The sequence below is a fragment of the Triplophysa dalaica genome, chromosome 3, assembly GCF_015846415.1.
Source record: "Triplophysa dalaica isolate WHDGS20190420 chromosome 3, ASM1584641v1, whole genome shotgun sequence".
Taxonomy (NCBI): Eukaryota; Metazoa; Chordata; class Actinopteri; order Cypriniformes; family Nemacheilidae; genus Triplophysa; species Triplophysa dalaica.
Window position 1 is genome coordinate 16,454,166 of NC_079544.1, and position 22,542 is coordinate 16,476,707.

General features: G+C 37.4%; 1 protein-coding gene across 1 annotated transcript in view; it reads left to right on the forward strand.

Moving 5' to 3' along the window:
• Positions 1 to 9,202: 9,202 nt before the first annotated feature.
• LOC130417469 (corticotropin-releasing factor receptor 2) overlaps positions 9,203 to 22,542 on the forward strand; it is a 56,299-nt gene continuing 42,959 nt past the window's right edge. The window contains exons 1-2 of the mRNA XM_056743042.1: positions 9,203 to 9,389; positions 9,475 to 9,594. Coding sequence (XP_056599020.1) covers positions 9,269 to 9,389; positions 9,475 to 9,594 — 241 coding nt within the window. The 5' untranslated portion in view covers positions 9,203 to 9,268. The remainder of the gene's footprint in view (positions 9,390 to 9,474; positions 9,595 to 22,542) is intronic.

A 22,542-nucleotide genomic window follows, 5' to 3' on the forward strand; every position in this document is an offset into this window, starting at 1 on the left:
GGAAGTATAAAGGCTGCAAGTTTATCTTTATGAAGAGAAATTTGATATTTGTAGATTTGAAACAGACCTTAAAGCTTTTTCCCCTTACAATCTAAAAAGTTTAACTGTGATTTTACAGTGAAACCATTTACACTTGAAACAACTGAGCAAATTTGAAAGCTGTGAAATCAATGAAATATACTTTTTTAATGATTAAAGTAAATATAAAATTAAAAGTAAAAATAATAAGTATGATAAGTAAAAGAAGTTAATCTGAAAAACTCAAATATTTCTATTAGAAGTCACCAAATATATATAAATAAATAGTTATTTATTTTCATTAAATAAACTTAAATAATATATTAACATTTAAGATCAATTTATGGGTGGATTTGCAATCCTTTTTTATGTCCCACTGAAAAAAAATTGTGTAAGTGTATATTAGTATATTGTAAGTTAGTGTAACATTTTAAATACTAAATCACCTATATGTTGCTTTTTTATTTCTATTCCTTCAATTTCAAATTTGGTAACAAGGTTAAAAAATATCAAATATTTTACCAAAATGATCCCAAGATTTGACAGTTTTAAAACTGGTTTGTATGATTTTATTAATTTCTAGCAATAAACATTCATTAAGCTTTAATATAAAAAAGTGAATTTCATGAATAAAATAAATTAATGTCCCATTTTTCAATAGCGGAAAATCATGTGGGTTGCGCACAAATGTTCTATTTGATTATTTGATAAAGTGATAATTGAAAATAGAAAAATAATCAAAACAAAACTTCAAAAGGAATTTGAAGTAAGAATCTTTTCAAACTATAGGCAAATTATTAGTTTATAAACATTCGGAATGCGAGCACATCTTGGTTGCAGCAATACCCAGAGCCTTTATAACGACTAGAGAATTACAATGATACAATATAGAAAATTGTTAGACTTATAAAGATTATAGAAAACCTTGTCTGAAATAAAATAAACACAGATCCGGATGATTTCCTCAGTCCAGCCTATTCGTTTAATGACATGTTTAGCTTAAAATGGCATATTCATTGACGGTTTTCCTTAGTAAACAATACCATCATTTTTGCCATTCCTATTCTGACATTCAACAACACAAGAATACGTTTTTGAAGGAATTGTCTCCTCCGTTTTCAATCATTGCTGCTTTGTTCCCACAGATTTTCTGCAACCAGTATGCGCGCGCAGCTGGCAGTAATGTACGGTGGCCGCTAGGTGTCACTGCGCTGCAGCAGAAGAATACACAAAAAAACACAAAAAAACACAAGCAAATTTAGAAAGCATCTCCTTTAGTTTGGCGACACATGCCCTGCAAATACTCGAAACACAAAAAAACACAGAAATGCGCTGCAAATACTCGCAACACAAACAAACACAGAAACGCGCTGCAAATTCTCGCAACACAAACAAACACAAAAACGCGCTGCAAGCTGCACGGACGACAACGGAAGTGTTTCCGGGGGACCCCAAAAACTGATGCTTCATTTTGACTGTTCAAATTCGTTAGTGGAGTTGTCAGCCACATTGACTATGTCGACTAGAATAAGTTTTTAATCATTTTTTTAAACCTTTAAACTTTTTTATAGTGACACTTGTTTAAGTAAGTCGAGCAGCTACTACGTCTCATAGTTTTTGTTTAACTGTTAATAATATCCTACGGACGTACGTTAAGAAAGTTAAAATAAAGTTATAAAGCAATTAACTTCAATGTGGCTGACAACTCCACTAACGAATTTGAACGGTCAACGTGAAGCGCGTCCCAATCAGGTGCATCAGTTTTTGCGGTCACCCGGAAACACTTCCGTTGTTCTGTGTTTGTTTGTGTTGCGAGAATTTGCAGCGTGTTTCAGTGTTTGTTTGTGTTGCGAGTATTTGCAGGGCATGTGTCGCCAAACTAATCAGGATGCTTTCTGAATTTGCTTGTGTTTGCATGTGTTTTCTTCTGTTGCAGCGCAGTGACATCTAGCGGCCAACGTAGTAATGTAACCGTGACGTCGACTCCAAATTGGTCTATATTAATGTACCTTAATAGTGTATGCACACATCAAGTATTCAGAATTTTCTTTTGTGTGTGATTTCTCTTACAGCCTTACGCTCTGTGCGAATCCAGTATTTTTGTACTGCTGCGGATGTACTGTGAAGCTCTTTCTGCTCTGCAGGTAAAGTCATTTCTAACACTAAGGGGCGGTTTCCAAGACAGGGTTTAAACCTAGTCCCAGACTCATTTAAATGTTAGAGGTGTCTTAATCGAAAACAACATGCACTGACATATATTAAAATATATCAGTGCGATTGTTTTGTCTCAAGTTGCCCACCACAGTAATGTTTTTGGTTAAGTATGTTTTTAAAAACAATTTAAATATTCTAATTTAACCAAGGCGTAGTCCTGTTTTAAGATAATCCCTGTCTGGGAAACCGCCCCTAAAAGTCAAAGACCTTTAACAACACAGATAATCCATTAAGCTATTTACACTTAGTAGTGACCCTTCGTTTAGCTGAGTAATTACACACTTACTCGTTTGTGCTCATCTTAATATAGAGATATTCTACGAATCAGCTATTTTGACAAGCCTTGCCTTTATCTGTCTATACAGCTTAAGCCGAGAAGTGGGAATTAAATGATCATCATGCTTCCCTAAAAAGAAACAGAGCAAGGACAGGAAGGTCAAGGAGCTTTGCGTATTTGTGCTAATGAATGTGCTTCACAGAGGGAAAATATGCTTGAAAGAGCAGTATTATTAGTAGAAGCTAACATATTCTATAGACACACTTTAAACAGCCCTAGCGAGTTGGTCACAAGATTTAAGCCGCCGCTGTGACAGTAGACATCAATAGGAACTCATTACACAGCTCATTAGAACACTTGATCCTGATTGGTTAATTTTCCCCTCTGGGAGTCGGATTTTCCTCAATAGCAGCACATCCAGGATTTACTATACATTTTTTACAATTGTTTATTTACTGCTATCCATTATTGCATTCTGATCAAAAACAGTGTACTGAGATTCTGTTTGTGCTTAAAACTAGGTGGTGAGAGTTGGTGAGTCTGTTTTAACTCTATTAGTACAATAAGTGCATTTTGTTGCATTTAGTACATTCTGTTAGAACACAAAAAAAGTGATGAGAACAAACCATGACATTTAAATATATATAATTGTAAACTATGTACAATGGAGGCCAAAAGTGATGTCCATAAAGCATGCTTGCACAATACCAAACCCTTCCAGTTCCAATAAGCGTCAAAATATGTATACAATACGGAGAATTTTTTTTAATGTAATGATAAGAGGGTCATAAAATGGTGACAGATGTTTGTGTGAACAATCCCTTTTAGATATTTATTTGACAAAATTATTTGGCAAAAAGACTACAGCACAGTTAGGAATATGGGATTCAATCTATTTTCAAAGCACTACAGTGGCGGAACATAATGCTTCATTACGTAAGGTCTTTATACACCTCTGAAGACAACTCTTTCTGTCAATAGATCCTCCAAAAAAGGGCACACAGCACCTTTAATTTGTTAAAACATTTGCTTTCTTAAGATGAAATGTTTTCCCACACTATTGTAGTATGCTTCAGATAAAATTGTGTGCTAAATTCCTAACTGTAAATATATATATATACAAAAATGGCAAAACATAACTGAAAATAAATGCATTGACTACAGTTGTTATTATTTATTATTATTATTTTCACAGCGCAGAAGTGAGAGAAGACCATGCCATTTCTCACCGCCGTGGGCCCTCAAAAATGCTGTGTGATCACTCATACATTTGCAAGCGTTTGATCCCCTAAAATATGCAACGCTGATGTAACGTTTGTTCTCTGTAGCTCGGCTTGGGCTTCTTGTGCTCTTTGAAAGCAGTCTTACACAGAGGAAACGGCATGATGACTTCTTCAGTGTTATCCATTTGAAATTGGTACGTAAATACCAGGAGGAAGTTTATTGATGCCACAGGGACAAACCGGCATGGATTGTCTTTCCAAATTCACTAGGCACTCTTAATCTGACCTTCATTGACTACAGTAGGTAATGTGCTCAAAGAGAGATCATTATGTATAGCACTAATCAAGATGTCACTCAGCTTGCCTAGTGATCTTTGAGATAGAGCCATACAGGAATTTAAATAAAGTATCAAGAGTTGCAGTAATGAAATGACTGTGCCAGCAGTCTATTTGGTGACTTACAACGGTTTACACTGTTTTTACTATAAATTACTCTGGTGCCGAGAAAGATGATCCTATACAACGCCATATTCCATTAAAGAAGTTGATGAAGAGCTCATTCTACATTCTTTTCTGGAGTGCACTGAACAAGTTTAGTCTCAGCTCGTGCTTTGATGTGCAGTTGTTGCTGTCTGCCAGGGGTCAAAGCTAGTTTTGCATATTTTGGGCAGCCAGACTTGACAGGTTTCACAGAAAATCAAACAGTATTCGATGCGACAGATAATTTTATCCAAAGGGACTTGCAGTGAGTGCATTCAGGCTTCACAATTTATCAACACATGTACTCCCTGAGAATTAAACTTCTAACACGTGAGCAACTCTTTAGATGCGGTCATAGTGTATGATGCGGAAGTCATGCGCTAACAACCAATGAAAATTAAGCTCAAACCTTGTCTATGTTTAGTCATGCCTAGTTTGTTTTCTGTGGCAACTCATAACATTGCCAAGTGTGTGATGGCCTAGTATTTTTAAATAGGTTTAGATTTAAAAAGTCTAGCAATGTAATCCAGGCTTTATTTAATATCAGAATTAGGCAAAATGACGAATACGTCATTTCCACAATGAGGTCACTTAACTTCCGCCTTTTCTCAAAGCCGTGTATCGTAACATCCCTCTTGCAACAAATAAGGAGAAGAAGAAGAAGAACTTCCGTTTTGCCGTCACACTGGAATTTAACAACAGTAAAAAAAACGACAGAACACTTATTCAAGTACTTATCCTAGCACCTTGCAAAATACTTACCTTCATAATCAAACAGGTACTGTTCAACGAAGAATTTGTATCCTTTATCTAGCTATGATCTTGTTGTAAGTGAAAATTTGTCTACAAGATGTTGTACATCATCTAGCCGTATTTGTGGGTGCTGTGCAAGGGACTCGGTTAACTCCATTCTGAGGTGCTTGCGGAAGTAACACTACACTGATTCGCGGGCCCGGCAGAACGCTAAAATGCAGCTCTTCATTTGCATTTTAGCCTGTTTTATGACCTTTTAATGTTGAGTTGCTATATAACCAATTTTCATCCCGAGAAATAACAATTCCACTTAGAGGACTTGACACCAGGGCCATTGTCAAGGTATCTTGTGAGGAGGCCACTAAACATGTTTGTATATGCTGGGTGTATGGAGGCCGGGGCTCATGAATTCAAGCGGCAACCAGATTGGAAAAAGGTGGTATTTATAGTTAGAGAGGTCAGGGTTTTTCATGCCAACTGTAAACTTGGATAAGTTGGCAATACTCAAAAAAAATAAGGCAACATGTTGTCTTGAGTTTAAGAGGTTCTTGGTTTAAGTAAGCAGAACTTTCGTATTTTGTATTACTGATAAAATAAAGTTCTTAATACGTCTTAATGACTTGAATATTTCATTCATTCATTCATAGACGATACTCACAAATTTTAAGTATACATATATGTATTTTTAAGTCAATTCTTTCAGTATCTTTATTTTACATATTTATTAGTCTTAATGTACATAAACCACGCACCTTGACAAATGCAACATAAAAGGAGTAACAAGTGACTGATTTCAGACTGGCATTAGCTTAATTATTGCTCACAAAGAACATGTCACACAGTCTAAGCACATGCACCATTCTTCTGAACAATGGTAACCACAAAGCTGAAAAATATGTCCAACTCTTAAATATTTTAAGTTTTAGTTTATTTTGTTACATGTCACAAGTCTACTATCATACAGACATACATATATAGAGACTTTATCACAGCTGATCGTAGTTGAACATCATTGCTGTTATTTATAAGATCTCTGAAGCATAGGCAAGGCAATTAATAATCCTGATATCATGATGGTAAAATGAAAATATTCAAATGGAAAGACCTCACCATTTTGTTTTATACCAAAAGTACAAGGAAATCCTTTTTAACATGATCTTAATAAATACTTCAAAGTTGTTTAATGTAATCTGATGCAATGAATTCTAAATGGCGATAATGATAAAACCAAAGGTGCTTTTCGATAAGTGCATGTGGATCTCCCCCGGCTTACTTTCATACTACACCCCATCAAGATCCCTGCATTTAGCGAAGCAGCAGCGTCTTGTATTGCCTTCCCATAAGTGCAGTAAATCGCTTTTCCACTCATTCTCATTCACAACTCCTTCCTGGTGGAATATTCTTCCTAACTCGGTCCGGTCAACCACATCTTTCACAACATTCAAAAACCTACTTAAAACCCATCTCTTCTTTGAATACTTGAACACAGACACATGAAAAAAAGAAACTAACCCTCTCTCTTTCTCTCAACGGGTAATGATCTAGCTTTTGTTGAAACCAGTAACTTTGTATTAGCACCTATTTTATTATTGCTCCTGTATGACATATCCCTTATTGCTCCCTAAACTCTCTGTAAGTCGTTTTGGATGAATGGGTCTACTTAATGACTAAATGTAATGTAAATGTATGCATTTCTTCCGCGTTTCTGGTTGGAGAGACTTAAAGCAGAGAGAAATGGAAAACTGAGAAAATAGTTAGCAGATGCCGTACACTGCGCCACACAGCAGTGGTTGAAGTGCTGTTCTACCGTATTTGAAATTATACTTTGAATACATTTTGTTTTAACATTCAAATACGGTAGAGTGCCACTTTTATATACCAGTGCGGGGTGCTGCAATGTGCAGCATCTGCTAAACGTAACTACATTTAGCAGTTTCCCATTTCTCTCTGCTTTAAGTCTCCCTAACTGGAAACTGCCTAGGGTTCTTCCTGTGAAACGTGGAAGTCGCGCATGCATAAAGTCCATTTAGAGCCAATTATAGTCTAATATTTTATAGTCCCATATGATTGATTGAGGTTGGTTGAGGTTTTTTTTTACTTTGAGGGCTGGGTGAGGTTCAAGATTCAATTAGGAGGGTCAGACCTTCCCTTAGACCACCCAATCACACCCAGGATACTGGAATTCATTCACAATTAGCAGTACACCAATAATAAGCCTGAGAGGAAAAATTACAGCCAGCTTCAGTAAATCAAAATAAAATCAAGATATCAAATCCTGCTAAGATTATGTGTGGTCGCCTATAGGCATCTGTGACAGTGGCATTTACTCTGCCTGGCAGGAGGTGATGAAATGTACTTTTATTATTATTTATTAGAGAGATTTCATTTCAGTCAAGTCTTCAGATATTGCAATATGATAATGATGACTGTACTCACTAATTAGAGTATAATTCACAAACTCAATGTTGTACATTTTTCAATCATTTAACCCTCACCCTCTCCTTGTGGTCTATATGACCCCAATCAAGTTCCCTTCATCTCAGTGGAATAAGATTTTGAGATTATCTATCTATTCCCTATCTTTATTCACATAAAACATCTGGGCTTGATTCGGTTGTTCTCAAGGTAGGTGAAAAAAATATTTCATTTATAGTGTATTTGGGGTCAATATGACCCCAATTGAAAATAATATTTCGTAAAACAAACAAAAAAGTCAATAAATCCGGCATAATTCAAAAACATGTCACACACACACACACACATGTGGGGTTTCCATGTTTTATGCAGACATTCCATAGACGCAATGTTTTTATACTGTACAAACTGTATATCATATTCCCTATCACTAAACCTAACAATCACACAAAACTTTCTACTTTTATATATATATATATATATATATATATATATATATATATATATATATATATATATTTTATATATATGTATGACTTTTAAACTTGATTTCTCATGGGGACCAAAAAATTTCCCCACTAGGACAAGGATTTTGGATATTGCCATCTTTGTTTTCGAAGGGTTTACCAGATACACACACACACACCTCCACAAAATCACAAAGTTGACAGTTCAAAATGCACTTACAGTCTCTCACACACACACGTGCCTACACAGACGCGCACACACACACACACCTCCACAGGGGTCAGCCCTTTTTACTATAGGTAAAACAAAAAAAACCATAGTAAACGATGGTTACTGCAGTAAAAACCATGGTTTTCCCCTTAGTACCAAAAAACATGCATGGTTACTACACTTGTCCCACAAAAAAAGAATTTTCGTAAGGGAGGGAGATCTTCAGCAGCACGAGTTACAAAGCTGACGTTTCAAAATGCATCAAAAGCTACAAAAATGCGACTATTTGAAAGACTATTTATTTTTCTAAAGTTTGTATATACATAAATTCACTAAATGTATCACAAAAGTTGTGACAGGAGAAGTTGGCCACGCCCAGTCAACTGAATGGCTCTCTGTTGCTCTCTATGGCCCTCCGCTGGTCAATAAAATGAATTTTATTACTGTAATCCATTTAGGTTTATCTCAGAAGATGGCAAAATTCTATACCTAGAGCTAGATCAATATCCAGATTTTTTTGGTTAAACATTTGAGGGATTTTTTCATAAAACTTCAATATTTCACATTCAAGCTAATGGTATAGTTGAGGAATGTTGTGGTAATAGGTACACGAGGAACATATGAGGGTTTAAATAATAGTAAACTTATCAAAACTGTGGAGTCGAGCAACTGTAACTGTGGGAATGATGTTGTTACTAAAAGCATCTAAAATAAATCAAAACTGTTACATATATGGTGAGACAATAGGAAAACTATGCTTGCCAATCTTGTACAAATGTACCACAGTTAAAATGGTCAGCCATGCTTAATTTAAATAATTGATAAAAGGTTAATTAATAAAGAATATCATTAACATGACTTATTATAAGTTCAAAATTTTTGCGTGTCTTAAAATCAAATATTGACCCAATGTTTTCATATAGGTAGTCCATCAAAAAGATTATAAGACGTGGGAAGGAGAACAACAGAAAGTCTCTTGTGAAATATTTCAAGCCGCGGCTTTGATCCCATGACATCACGATCATTGTGTTAATCGGCGCGCTCACAGAACGAGCCACAGTCCACGCGCCTTGACGCGCGCTCAGGGCGCCCTTGCCATCAGGGAAGAGGCGAAATTGTATCAAGTTGACAGGGAGGCAGACTCACGCACTCACTCTTGTTTCAACGCACCGAAACCCTAATTTCTGTTCGACTTAACGCCTATACAATAATGGACGCGACTCTGTTTCAGTTCATCATCGGAGAGTTCGGCGAGCCCAACTGTACTCTTTTGGATGCTATACAGAGCACTTTATACGGCAATTCCTCATTCGGTTTGATGAATTATGACGGTGCGGACATTTCTCCTTCATTAACGCATGTGTTAATGTGATGTGTAGTGCGCGTTGTTAAACATCTCTTTCATTCATGTTTAAGGTCTCTACTGTAACGCCACCACGGATGAGATCGGAACTTGCTGGCCGAGAAGCAACTCTGGTCGTATAGTTGAGCGACCGTGTCCGGAGTACATCAACGGAGTCAAATACAACACAACTAGTAAGTTTCTTTCTGTAGCCATGTATTACGATTTCTATTTTTATGATACATTGCCTATAGCCTATATTGTGAGTCAGTGGGTCAGTCCTTGACTCAAAGCTGAGTTATATCAAGACATGTTCAAAGGAGAGCCAGTTGCCTTCCACAATGGGAGTTGTATAAAAAGATAGATAGATAGATAGATAGATAGATAGATAGATGCCTCTTTTATTTCTAGACACAACAATGTTAATAATGTAGACAATTTTTTGCTCACCATTTGTTCTTTTGTGGGAGAGGAACAATGCTGTCTGCTCTCTGCCACATGCTCTTTGGTCTAATGTGTGAAATGAAGCGGCTGTGATGTTCTCCTACTACACACATGAAGCAGACTGCCTCCATGCTGACACTATTCGTGTCTGTACAGCTGAATAACATGCACACAAACTGCCTCCATGCTGACACTGTCTGTCTGTCTGTGGTGTCTCACTTGATCTTCAAAGTAGTCTGGCAAATGTAAGTGTCATCATCTGGAAAATATGGCGGGAAAATTAGCTGACATGCTGGTTTTGAGTTTAATGAGAAAACTGTGTCTGTTTGAAGCTAATCGTGGATAATCAGGTAAGATCACACAATGGAGGGACTCAAGTCATTAAAGCTTGGAGGAATGGACACAACGTACAACGATTAAGTCTTTGCTCGTGATTGTGTAATCATGATCAGTTTGTGAAATGTTTACAGTTGTATTTCAAAAGGACACATATGGTAATTGATGCAGTGTGGTCAATGACATCTCTGTTGTATGGCTTTATTATGTTTATTTTATGGCTTGGGTTGTGCCTTATTAGCATTATGAAATGATTCGTTCTTAAATGCATGTGTTGACACCACATTGATATAAAAAATGGATTTTAAAGGGAACGGGAGCGTGAGAGTGTCTCTTATCCTCTGCGGTAGCTGACAGCTATGTGCACAAATCAATGCTCAGTGGTATTCCCCCATGTGCGTGTAACTTTATTCAGTGTGGTTTTGTTCACAATTGTGGATAAATCGGCGCTGCAGGCAAATAGAAGCCTTTCATTTTTTGTGCAGATTCGGGACAGTAATATATCTATATTTGCTCATAGTGGCCTGCTGATTACATTACAATTTCTTATGGCTTTTTAATGCAAATGTAAGCTCCCAAAGCACTGGGGGCAGGTTCCACAACTTTTGCAAGTATTTGAAACCTGTTCCACATTCACAAAATTTAATTAAATCTAATCTGCCATGTGTATTAAACATTAAGACACTGACATTTAAAACAACAGCTTTCTGACATTTAAAAACACCTTTATTTATCTGTCTTTTATGATCTGATAAAATATGTTCTGGTCCTGTTGGACTAGATCTACTTACACTACTGTGGCAGAGCAAGATTGAAACATTGAGTGCATGAAAATAAAGGTTTTTGTATGTCCGTGCAAATTGCTATGAAGCTATTTTGTGAATAACAAATATAAACATTTTAGGCAATGGCCCTTTTTGCGTTCCTCAGTTGTAGGTTGCTTTGGAGAAAAGCATCTGCTGGATGAAAAAACGTACAATAAATAATTTAAATTGGCAGTAGCCCATTAATGCCTTAATGATTCAAAGAGTATCAATTGTTTGTACATCATTTGTGCATATTTGGATGTTAATGGGATGCTGACGCCCATGATTAAAATATAATGTTTAAAATCTTGACATCGCTTGTTCACAAATGAATCAAAATGTTTTTAATATCCCGATCATCTGGGCTGCCAGCATCACTGAGATTCAAACTTGAGTAGGCTATTAGTTGTAGTGTATTTGATGTGTTTTGCATATTACTGTTAGATGTGTTCTTTTAGATTTCTTAGTTTTAGATTTATCTTCTAATACAATTCAAATATTACTATGAATCATCATAATTTGTCATATTTTACTTCTAGAATGTAGATATTATTTATCATATTAGATATGAATAGATATTTCTTCCTACTGCCTTAATGCCCTCAGTAATATTTTAAATGGTAAATGTCCTTTTTTAAATCGATGGGATAAACAACCTTAAGGGTTATTTTTTATATGGCATCAAAGTCACGCGTGATATCCCCAATAGCAAAGAGTGTCATTGAAACCCTTTTGCTGTGCAGATCTATACAGCCTGAGGTCAAATCCAGAACTCCAACCCTTCTACTGGCAGATCCAACCGTCTCATTGTGTCTTTCTGATCGGAAGTCTGTTTGATCCTGACTATTGTCCCTATGATAGGGCTGTATGGTTAATTAGATCATTTAGATTAAGATTACAGCCACAATGAACTAACTAATTATGATCTTTGTAAAGGCACATACAGAATACAATTATAGCATCACATTTAGGTCTACTTCAGTTGGATCAACAAATAGTTTTTACTATTTTTAGCGATATAATATATTAACCAATTGCAGGCTTTGTTTGGTTTACGCCAGTAAGGACAATAACAGTTTTTTTTGGTCTGTGTGTTAAACTGGATGTAATCTAAAGGAAAAATGGATTTAAATGTTTGGCTATAGTAATAAATTATTACAAATAAAAAGAAGGTTCCTTGCTGAACAAAAATTCTACAACAAACCTTTGAACCTTTAGGGACCCAAACATGAACCATATCTCTCAGTGATTAGTTGGATTAAATGAATATGCATTTCTCAAACATTTGCGAGTAACTGTATAACTGTCATTAAATAGATCTTGCCGGTCCCTCGGGTGAGATTTATTATCCAGATTTCTTTCACCAGCAGGTGGTTTAAAAGGTCAGGGCTTGTTGAAGTGTGTTTTTTTGTGTAACCAGATAAATCTGTAAAAATCTAAAAGTTATTTGTTAATCTGACGGCGATCAGATATTTGGAGGTCAATTACATTCTCGCTATAAAATGACTCAGTTTATCACATTTTAAAATGTTATTACTAGAAGTAATTTGGTGCCCTTGTTGTTCTGAATAGTACAACTTTTGTTTTAAACAAAATCACCTTGTGATTATAATTACATTTACGTTTAATTAAATAATTGGATAAAATAATTGCATTGTAGGCTACTTCACTATTTTTTACTTCACCAAAATAATTCTCCCAAATTTCAAATAAAATATTTATTTGCATTTATTTGGAGAAAATTTCAACGGGAGAAACAGGTCAAAATCATAGAAAATAGGCTGAGTATTTTTTCAGACCTCAAATATTGCCAATTATACAGGTTCATATTCACTTTTAAGCAATACAATCGTATTTACATTTATATTGTAGGGATGCATAGAAATAAAAGTTCTTGGCCGAAACCGATACGGATAATTCAGGATGCACTAGGCCGAAAAGCGGTACACTAAATTAGTTTTAAAAACTTTGAAGTTTCTTGAACACACTAAAATTACAGAGAACATATTTGAAAACAATGCAATCAGTTATTGTAGTTCTAGAATTATTAGGCCTATATGGATAACAGCAGTCAAGTTATAGTTAAACTTAAACTCATATCAGAAGGTTATATTCAGTGTGGTGCACAATCATTTTAATGAAAAAAACAGGCAGAACACAGAGGGGCAGTGAATCTTTTCATGGAAACAGACTTAACATGAGCTTCAGTTATATCAGCACCTGCCGGATGACGGTCCACGTGTGCAACATCATCAGTTACTGACAGGGCGTTCCGCTGATCATTCACGTCTGGGAAGAGTCTGTTGCATTTAAAGTTCGGCTTTAAAACGATCAATGCGCATGATCTCCTACAATAAAGAAACATAAAACCGATCAAGCGCAGTCGCGCATCACACAGAGCTTGTGTGTGATTTTATGTTCGCTGGTTTTGAGCTTTTATTATTATTTAATTACATGGCTCATTTGAATGCTTGATTCTGATTGGCCAGTCGCGACATTCCAAGGGTAAACCGCTCAAAACTAATAACACCCGGTAACCCGAATGCTGCAAATTAATTTGAGAGCGGCAGTTTAATATTACACAAAATGTATTATAAATAAAATCTATGATATTATATTTACAAATGATTAAACCAATTTGCCTGTTCGTGATGTTTGAACTTCGTGTCTTCCTTGAAAAGCTAAACTTTTTAAAACCGATTTTTCGACTTTTCTATCGGCCAGTTTTTTCTTTCACCCGAAACCGATAATTCACTTTCGGCTGATAATTTTCAGTGCATCCCTAGTATTTAGGAAAAATATTTTTTATGTGATAACCTTGATTTTATCACAGTTTTCATGTGTTTTGTCATGCTGTCAGTCTATCATATTGCTGTTGGATAACTTTGTCAGTCCTGAGGTTTGATTTTGTTGAAATTCAACAGACACTGGAGTGGAATGGCCATAATTTATCTATGCTGATTATATGAAAATTTGAAATGGTCTCTTAATTTTTTATGGTGTATGCTGTAGTTTGGATTGATAGATAGATAGATAATCAGCATTAATGATATAGAATAGTTTTTAGAATATCTTATCTGCAAGTCATTCATCACAGTTGACCAGGTTGTAGTTTTGCCCTAGATTATTTGAACTGGTTTATACACGACTGTCTTAGATTGTCTTCCCCTGAGGGATATTAAACTACTCAAGCATCATCATACTGAGAAGTTAATTTTGCATGTATATCTTGATATTTAATAAGGAACAGTTCTTTTGCACTTTTTTATGGATAAATCTGATGGTTTGAGGAATGATTACCGGTGATCACCTTTTAAAGGCCTCTGTATGTGAAGCAAGAGCAATTCAATACCACAGTACTGTGTTCCCGTAGCTGAACAGTTTTCCTCTAGGTCATAGGTTTGATTTCCAGGGAACACACATACTGATAAAAATAGTTCATACTTATACTTTTATTTTTATAGTTATTACTTATTCTTACAGTATACTTTTTTGTAAAAATTCTACTGGCGGTCATAAGAATTTCTAATAGGATATATCATTAGCTACATCAACTCACACCTACTCAGCATTTTTGATATACAGTTGCATCAGGACATTTTCTAAACTTTGTTGTATTAAAGTGGCAGTCTGTACATTTTTTTTGATTAAAAATGAACTAAAACCAATTTTTGAGCTAGTACATACAAAGAACGCGTAATGGTTTGTAATTTTCTTTGTTGGGTAGTGCTTCTCAGGAAAGCCTTATTTGGTGTCTTTCATCTAAGCGTCATATCGTTACATGTGTGAATAGATGAGTATCCCCCTGCAAGCCCGCGTGTGGATGCTGCAGGTGACAGGTAGCATTGTAAAAAGAATTTTTTTCTTGGATACTTTTAGTATTATTTGTGTTATCGTTGAGTACTTTACTTTTGAACACCAAGCATCGCTGACATCTCGGGATTCATCAGTTTTGAAAAACTAGAACGTTTGAACTGATGAGACTTTGCAAAGAAAATGGGATTGTGATAGGACTCGTGTGAAAACAAAAATTAATATTGGCAAGGGATTTCAAAGGTGGCGTGAACTCCGTGATCTGAAAGGATTGAAAATGGATGCAGATATGGCTTTATTTCTTCAGAACAGAATAGGTAAGATATTTAAATAGACAACATTAAAATCGAAGCGCACTTGTGTTAATATAGACGGGTACAGTTTCATCGGTTGTTCTTTCTCTCTTTGTTATGTTCATTATGATAGATGTAACTCAAACCCTGTTTGCACGGGATTAATATTACCTTTACCTCTATTACCTCTGTGTTTTCTGAAGTCTACAGTCAACGCAGCCATCTACCAGGAAATTTTAGAGCACTTCAGGCTTCCGTCTGCTGACGAGCTTTATGGAGATGATTTTATTTTCCAGCAGGACTTGGCACCTGCCCAAACTGCCAAAGGTACCAGAAGCTGTTTCAATGACCATGAGGGTACTGTGCTTGATTGGCAAGCAAACCCGCCTGACCTGAACCCCATTGAGAATCTATGGGTATTGTCAAGAGGAAGATGAGAGACACCAGACCTAACAATATAGATGACCTTAAGGCCGCTAACAAAGCAACCTGGGCTTCCGTTACACCTGAGCAGTGGCACAGGCTGATTGCCTCCATGCCACGCCACATTGATGCAGTAATTCATGCAAAAGGGGGCCCAACCAAATATTGAGTGCATAGAAATGAACATATTTTTCAGAAGCCTGACATCTCTGTTTAAAATATCATTTTTTATTGATCTTATGTAATCTTCAAATTTTGGGTTTTCATTATCTGTATGCCATAATCATCAACATTTCAAGGAATAAAGGCATGAAATATTTCACTCTGTAGTAGAGTAGGCGGGGCGAGACCGTGGTTCGATGAGTTATTGTGAATTAGCGCCAGCTGTGCGCACACCGGGCTCGAATCTCGTAGGAGATGGGGGGCATATAAAAGGAACGAGCGACCTGACCGTCGAAGAGAGGACCGGGCCCGAACTTGTGTTATGTTTGTATTTATATTTATTTTCATGTTTTGTTCGCCGGCGATCGTCCGTGAGGGGCCGCCGGCTGTTATATTACTTTATTAAATGTTTTGAATGTTTGCCGGTTCCCGCCTCCTTCCTTCCTTTTAAGATTCATTAAAACTCGAACCACGGTCTCGCCCTGCCTACTCTACTACACACTCTATGTGTAATGAATCTATATAATATATGGGTTTCACTTTCTGAAATGAGTGACAAAAAATATTGTTAGTTTTCTTGATATTAAATTTCTTTTAGATGCACCTGTAGTTTTGTTTTGTAATATGTATGATATATGACTGTACCTGCCAGCATTTGAGATCGCAATCGGGGATCTTCTGTCCGGTCCACGTTACGGGAGACTCCCGACAAAAACGGCAGTGTTGGCAGGTATGGATATGACCCAGCACCCAAAATACTATAAAAACACAGCCTCCATTTACGCTTTTTGGGTCTGTTATGTTCTCATTTGTTTCGTGTTGTATCTCCTGTTATCGGTTGTGTTTATTATGCGCTACTGATTCTACAGTGAAGATTCTCACGGTGTGTGATATACGACTCAAAAGATCACACAAATCTATGCCAGTTGCAGTAGCAATTACAAACTGAGATGGCAACAAAGAGGCCATTCTTATGGATTTAAATGTAAACTTGAATATTTTTGGTAAATTCAACCTGGCAACATAAAAATTTAAGTAATGAAACGATGTGCTGCGACCCAGTTTTGAACACACATCCCTTTATGTATCCATTCAGATGTAGACTTTTATCACAAATCTCTGCCTTAAAGGTCCAGTGTATGATATTTAGCGGCATCTGGCCCTGAGGTAGGTTGTGAATTTTAACCAATGGCTCACTCACCCTTCCCTTTCGAAGCACTACGGTGGCTGACACAGGACAATGATGTCATCACGTTTTCGCTTCTTTCCCGAATGAGATATTGTATTTACAAAACGCGATCTGTAGATCGGTTAAGGGCTACATACAACATGGTGAATTTGATGCAAGGGGACCTGCAGTGTATGTAGATATAAATAGATCATTCTAAGGTAACAAAAACCTAACACTTCATTATTTAAGGTCTTTATACACCTCTGAAGACATAGTTATGTACATTTACATTTACATTTAGCAGACGCTTTTATCCAAAGTGACTTACATTGTATTATCCTATACATTTTACATAGGTATTTGCAATCCCTGGGATCGAACCCACAACCTTGCGTTGTTAACGCAATGCTCTTACCACTGAGCTACAGGAAAGCTGTATGTGTTGTATTGCATTTCTGTCAATCGATCCTACCAAAAATATTACCCATTGGACCTTCAAATAAAGGTATTAAAGCAAATGAAATCATATACTTTACAGAATTTTTGTAAGCCATAGCACACTGTTCTGACATATCAGTAACCACACTGTCAATGATCACTTTTTACCTGCAATTCTAATCCGTACATAATCTCAATAATGAGTCTGCATCAGATAAAATGCAGTTTTGACAGATTTTCCACCCACATCTGCTGTTTACGCCACAATAATGCAATAATCCTTAAGCCAGATCCAGGATGCTCAGATGCGACAGAAGCTTGTACCATTAGCCCATCCTGTAAAAATCAATTTATACCCGGATTTACTAAGGATACGGGGTGTCCGCACCTCTTAGCCTTTTTACATTTTGACTATTTCTGTGGAATGTGGATCAGGCATATTTGGAGGTGGCGTCAAACTCTCAAGGGTTTGACAGAATTAACACAGTCCCATAACAGTGACTGTGGTGAGAATAAAGTATAAAAAAAGATTGAGCTGATATGGATGCTATATTTATCCACCCCTCCTATCTTTTTTCTCTCCATTAAGGTTCATTTCCAGCTCAACAATCGGTCAAAATCAAGCATCTCATTAATCATGTGTCTCACTGCTTATCTGACATGAATACTGTATACAGCCCAGTGGATGGATTATATGGTGGTGTGGAATATTACAGTAATTTTATTTTGAATTGATGCCCTGTTTTTTTGTTGTACTTTGATCAGTATTTAACACAACTGTAAACAAATGTCAATCTTTTGTCCGTCTGTGTAATGCGTTAGTCCAAGCATGAAACAGAGAGACTGGATCTTAGTGCAGCTTTGAAGTGATTTAATAAGTCCAAATGAAGGTAACATCCGAGAACGAGAAACATGAGCTAGATCAGACATGGCAATGCATAAACAGAACAAAACGACTCAAATACCTTCAATAACCGACAAAATACAATGGGAAGAAACAGGGGTATATATACACAAGGAAAGTGACAATGAATCAATGAATAACTATGGCAACAGATGAGATGGGTGTGGTCTGTGATTAAAGTCATTGGTAACTAACAAATGGCTGGAACAGAAACAACAGGAATGACAAGGGACAAGGGCAGAAACTCAGGATTGGACGCCCTTTGGGACCATCGGACTTGGGACAACTGGTGTGGTGGCAATGATGGTTGGAGGCTCTGGGCTGGCGACCTTCTTGCAAGGGGGCTCTTGACTGCCGACCAACTTACAAGTGGGCTTTGGACTGTTGGCCATCTTGCGAGTAGGCTCTGGACTGGGGGCCATCTTGCGAGCGGGCTCTGGACTGATGGCGGTCTTGCGAGTGGGATCTGGACTGATGGCCGTCTTGCAAGTGGGATCTGGACTGATGGGCGTCTTGCGAGTGGGATCTGGACTGGTGTGGGTGTTTACAGCACTGTCGTCCTCGGCCTTGCTGGCGCCGTTCTCCTTTATTACCCTCCCCGAAAAAATATTTAAGGGACAGAACAAGTCCATAGGGACAAACATAGAGGAATTGGCTCAGAATTATAATTAAGGTCTGGAACTAATTGCCGCTTTCTTTGGCCAAGACCCGCTTAAGAGGCCATATGACTGAAAGGTAAATCAACCAAACACGTTTCATTTTCTGCCGTGTCACGTTTAGAGGTGTGGAAATGTCCCAGCAGTAACAGACTGGTAAAGAAACAAATGATTATAAGTTTATGCTGTGAACCTCGCATATTTTTAAGAATTAAGCTTTTAGTAGATCGAGATGAGTTCTTATAGAATCGTTGTAAACACGACAACTTACTTCTTAGATCATACAGCTTTGTGTTGTTTCCATGGGAAACATTAAAGAACGCGACAGGCACATCTCCCAGATATCCTGTGAAAATAAAAACAAATCAGAGTAGACTTCAGAAGTGTTCCTTGAAAAGTGTGCCTTATGCATGAGACATTTAGCCAATGGACCATGGGCATGACTTCTGAGGCTGAGACTACACACACTTCCTGTTTCTTTAGTATTTAAGGATAGTGAGGGGATGTTATCAGTCAATGAGGTGAAAGGGGCACCACCTAGTAGTGTGGATGAATGGGCATAAAGCCCTATTTATTACAGTCTGTATGTATGCATGTGTATAACTGTTGTTAATTCCTTTGTTTACTCGCCACCAGCCACAGTTAACAATTAAATAATCTCACTTCTGATAAATCTGTAAAGTGTTGTTTCCTTGACAGTATGAATATTAATACACACGGAAGAGGTTTATGCATCTTTTAAAATCCCTCCCGTTTTGTGCATGCTCACGGAACATTCTTTATTCTGAGATTCGCACTCGTACCCGACTTCTCTGACGTTGCACAAGGCCCTTCATTGTGTGCTATGATACAAGTACTGCTGTGTCATTCAGAAGTTGAGCAGGGACTCACTCAGCACCTCTAAGACTTTTTTCAAAAAGAGACCTTGGAATTCAATATTGAAAATGCCATCATCTTATTTGTCATGTTCCTAAGCTTTTCATGCGTGTTGGCTTTTTGTTCCCTCGCTCTTGAAGCAGACACCTCTGTTGATCATTATAAATCTTGCGCCTATCCTGCAAGCTCTCTAGAGGTTGCATAGAGAACTTGTAATACTTTGATGAATCAGAGTTTAAAGAACAGATTCCTGTTCGCTGTGTTTGTGCATTCTGACTGGCAAAACCCTGCTGGGGATATGGCCAGTGGCACACAGGTTCAACCCCATGCAGCTCTGCATGTTTGGATAAGATAAGAGGTAACTATAGATTGGGGCTGTGCCACCTTGACAATTCAACGGAAGGACAGAAGTCGCACATAAATTATACAGAGAATGGAGGACAGTGGCTATAATATTGGTTGTGTAATGACTTTACAGTTATTCTGCAAATTTGTCAAAACTATAGGAATGTTTCAGTTATTACGGAATGGCGTTTTGGTGCCAACATTATATATATGACATTTTAAGTATCTTGGCTATAATTAACATTTACATTCAGTCATTTAGCATACACCTTTATCCAAAGCGACTTACAGATGAGGGAAACAACAGAAGCAATTTTAACAACATAAGGACAACAAAAAGCATAAGTGAAATAAAAGAAAACTGGTCTCATATAGCCTACCACAGTATAAAATAATTGTATGAGTAGAAAAGAGATAGAAGTCATTACTTATCAGTCAGGTGTTGACGGAGGAGATGTGTTTCCATACAATTCTTAAAGATGACTACAGAATCTGCAGTGCAGATTCCACAAATGTGGAACCGATCCCGAGAAGGTAAGTGAGAGAGATTTTTTACTTTTTTGGGATGGCACCACAAGACTTTGTGCGTTTGCAGAGCGTAGGGATCTGTCGGGTATATAAGTCTGCAGTATAGCGAGTGAATATAAGGGGGTGCCAAATCAGTGGTGTTCTTCAAGGCCAGGAGCACAGTCTTGACTTTGATTCGAGCAACTATAGGGAGCCAATGTAACTTAGTGAAGAGAGGGGTTACGTGAGCTCTCTTCGGTTCATTGAAGACCACTCTTGCCGACTGCATTCTGAATCATCTGTAGGGGTTTGGTTGTGCAAGCTGGAAATCCAGCCAATAGCACATTGCGTAGCATGCTCGGATAGGAAAGGTCTAATTGTAGAGGATGAATCTACAGGACCAGGTGGCACTGGCAACCTGATCAGTGAAGTTATGCTGAAGGTCAATCACCACTGCCAGGTTTCTGGCCATTCTGGAATATGTGATGGTTGATGACCCCATCTGAATGGAAAAGTTGTGATGAGCCGGCCGAGATTACAAGCAGTTCTTTTCATTTTTAATTTCAGTAGATATCAATGAAGTGAACTTAATTAAGTTTTTTAAATCAGATAAGACACAAAATGTGCAGTGCCACTGAGAGAGAAACTGAGACTAAAGTTGAAATCGACTGCTATAAACAGGTTTTAGCCGCAACAACATAAACAATTGGTATGTGGCCTAGACTTTACATCAGGTAGACCCCCACAAAGAAATAAAACCTGTTGAGTAGTTTTGATCAAATTTAATACAATAATATACAATGGAATATTAATATAATAATAACATAAATTAAATGTAAAATAAATTGTTAAATTATAACCGGGGGGCACGGTGGCTTAGTGGTTAGCACGTTCGCCTCACACCTCCAGGGTTGGGGGTTCGATTCCCGCTTCCGACTTGTGTGTGTGGAGTTTGCATGTTCTCCCCGTGCCTCTGGGGTTTCCTCCGGGTACTCTGGTTTCCTCCCCTGGTCCAAAGACATGCATGGTAGGTTGATTGGCATCTCAGGAAAAATTGTCCGTAGGGTGTGAGTGCGTGAGTGAATGAGTGAATGAGTGAGTGTGTGTGCCCTGCGATGGGTTGGCACTCCATCCAGGGTGTATCCTGCCTTGATGCCCGATGACTCCTGAGATAGCCGCAGGCTTCCCGTGACCCGAGGTAGTTCGGATAAGCGGTAGAAAATGGAATGGAATGGAATTATAACCAAACACAGGCCGGAAATTACATTTGGGCCAGGCATGTGAGTCGGATGGAACCACATAATATATACTGTTTGGGATATAGTTGAGTAAATGATTTTGTAAGGGACTCAGCATGGAGGCAGTGTTGGAATCCATATGCAGATGTTTTAATGAAGGGTTAAAGTAATGCAATTCATCAAGCAGATCCGTAGTCAAATAACCAGGCAGTAAATCGGTAACAGTCGATCAGTCCATTAAAGGTACAGTGTGTAGAATTTTGAAGGATTTATTCACCAAAATGTAATATATAATACAAAACTATGTTATGAGTGGTGAAGAAATACCTTACATAATGAACGGAAATGTTTATATTACCTTAAAATACCTATGTACCTACACTGCGGGCACACCCTTCCATGTAATTTATCAATGTGCACAGCCATGTTTCTATAGTAGCACTACAAGGACAAACTAAGCGTGTTTTGTAAAATGAAGGATGCACGGGACTAGTTCTTCTTCTTCGGCTGTTTTTTGAGGCAGCTTGCAAAGCGACTACATAGAAGGATTAGCAGAAAATGAGGAAGAACAATAACAGCATTTACTTGTCGTGTTTTTTATTAGAGATATAAACGGTTCTTTGTTGCAGTGAGAAGCAAAATTTGCGATAATGGCGGACCAAACATACTCTGCACACGAGCCGATAGAGCGTCAATCTGTTCGTTCAAAAAAGAGAAAATACGACGCAGC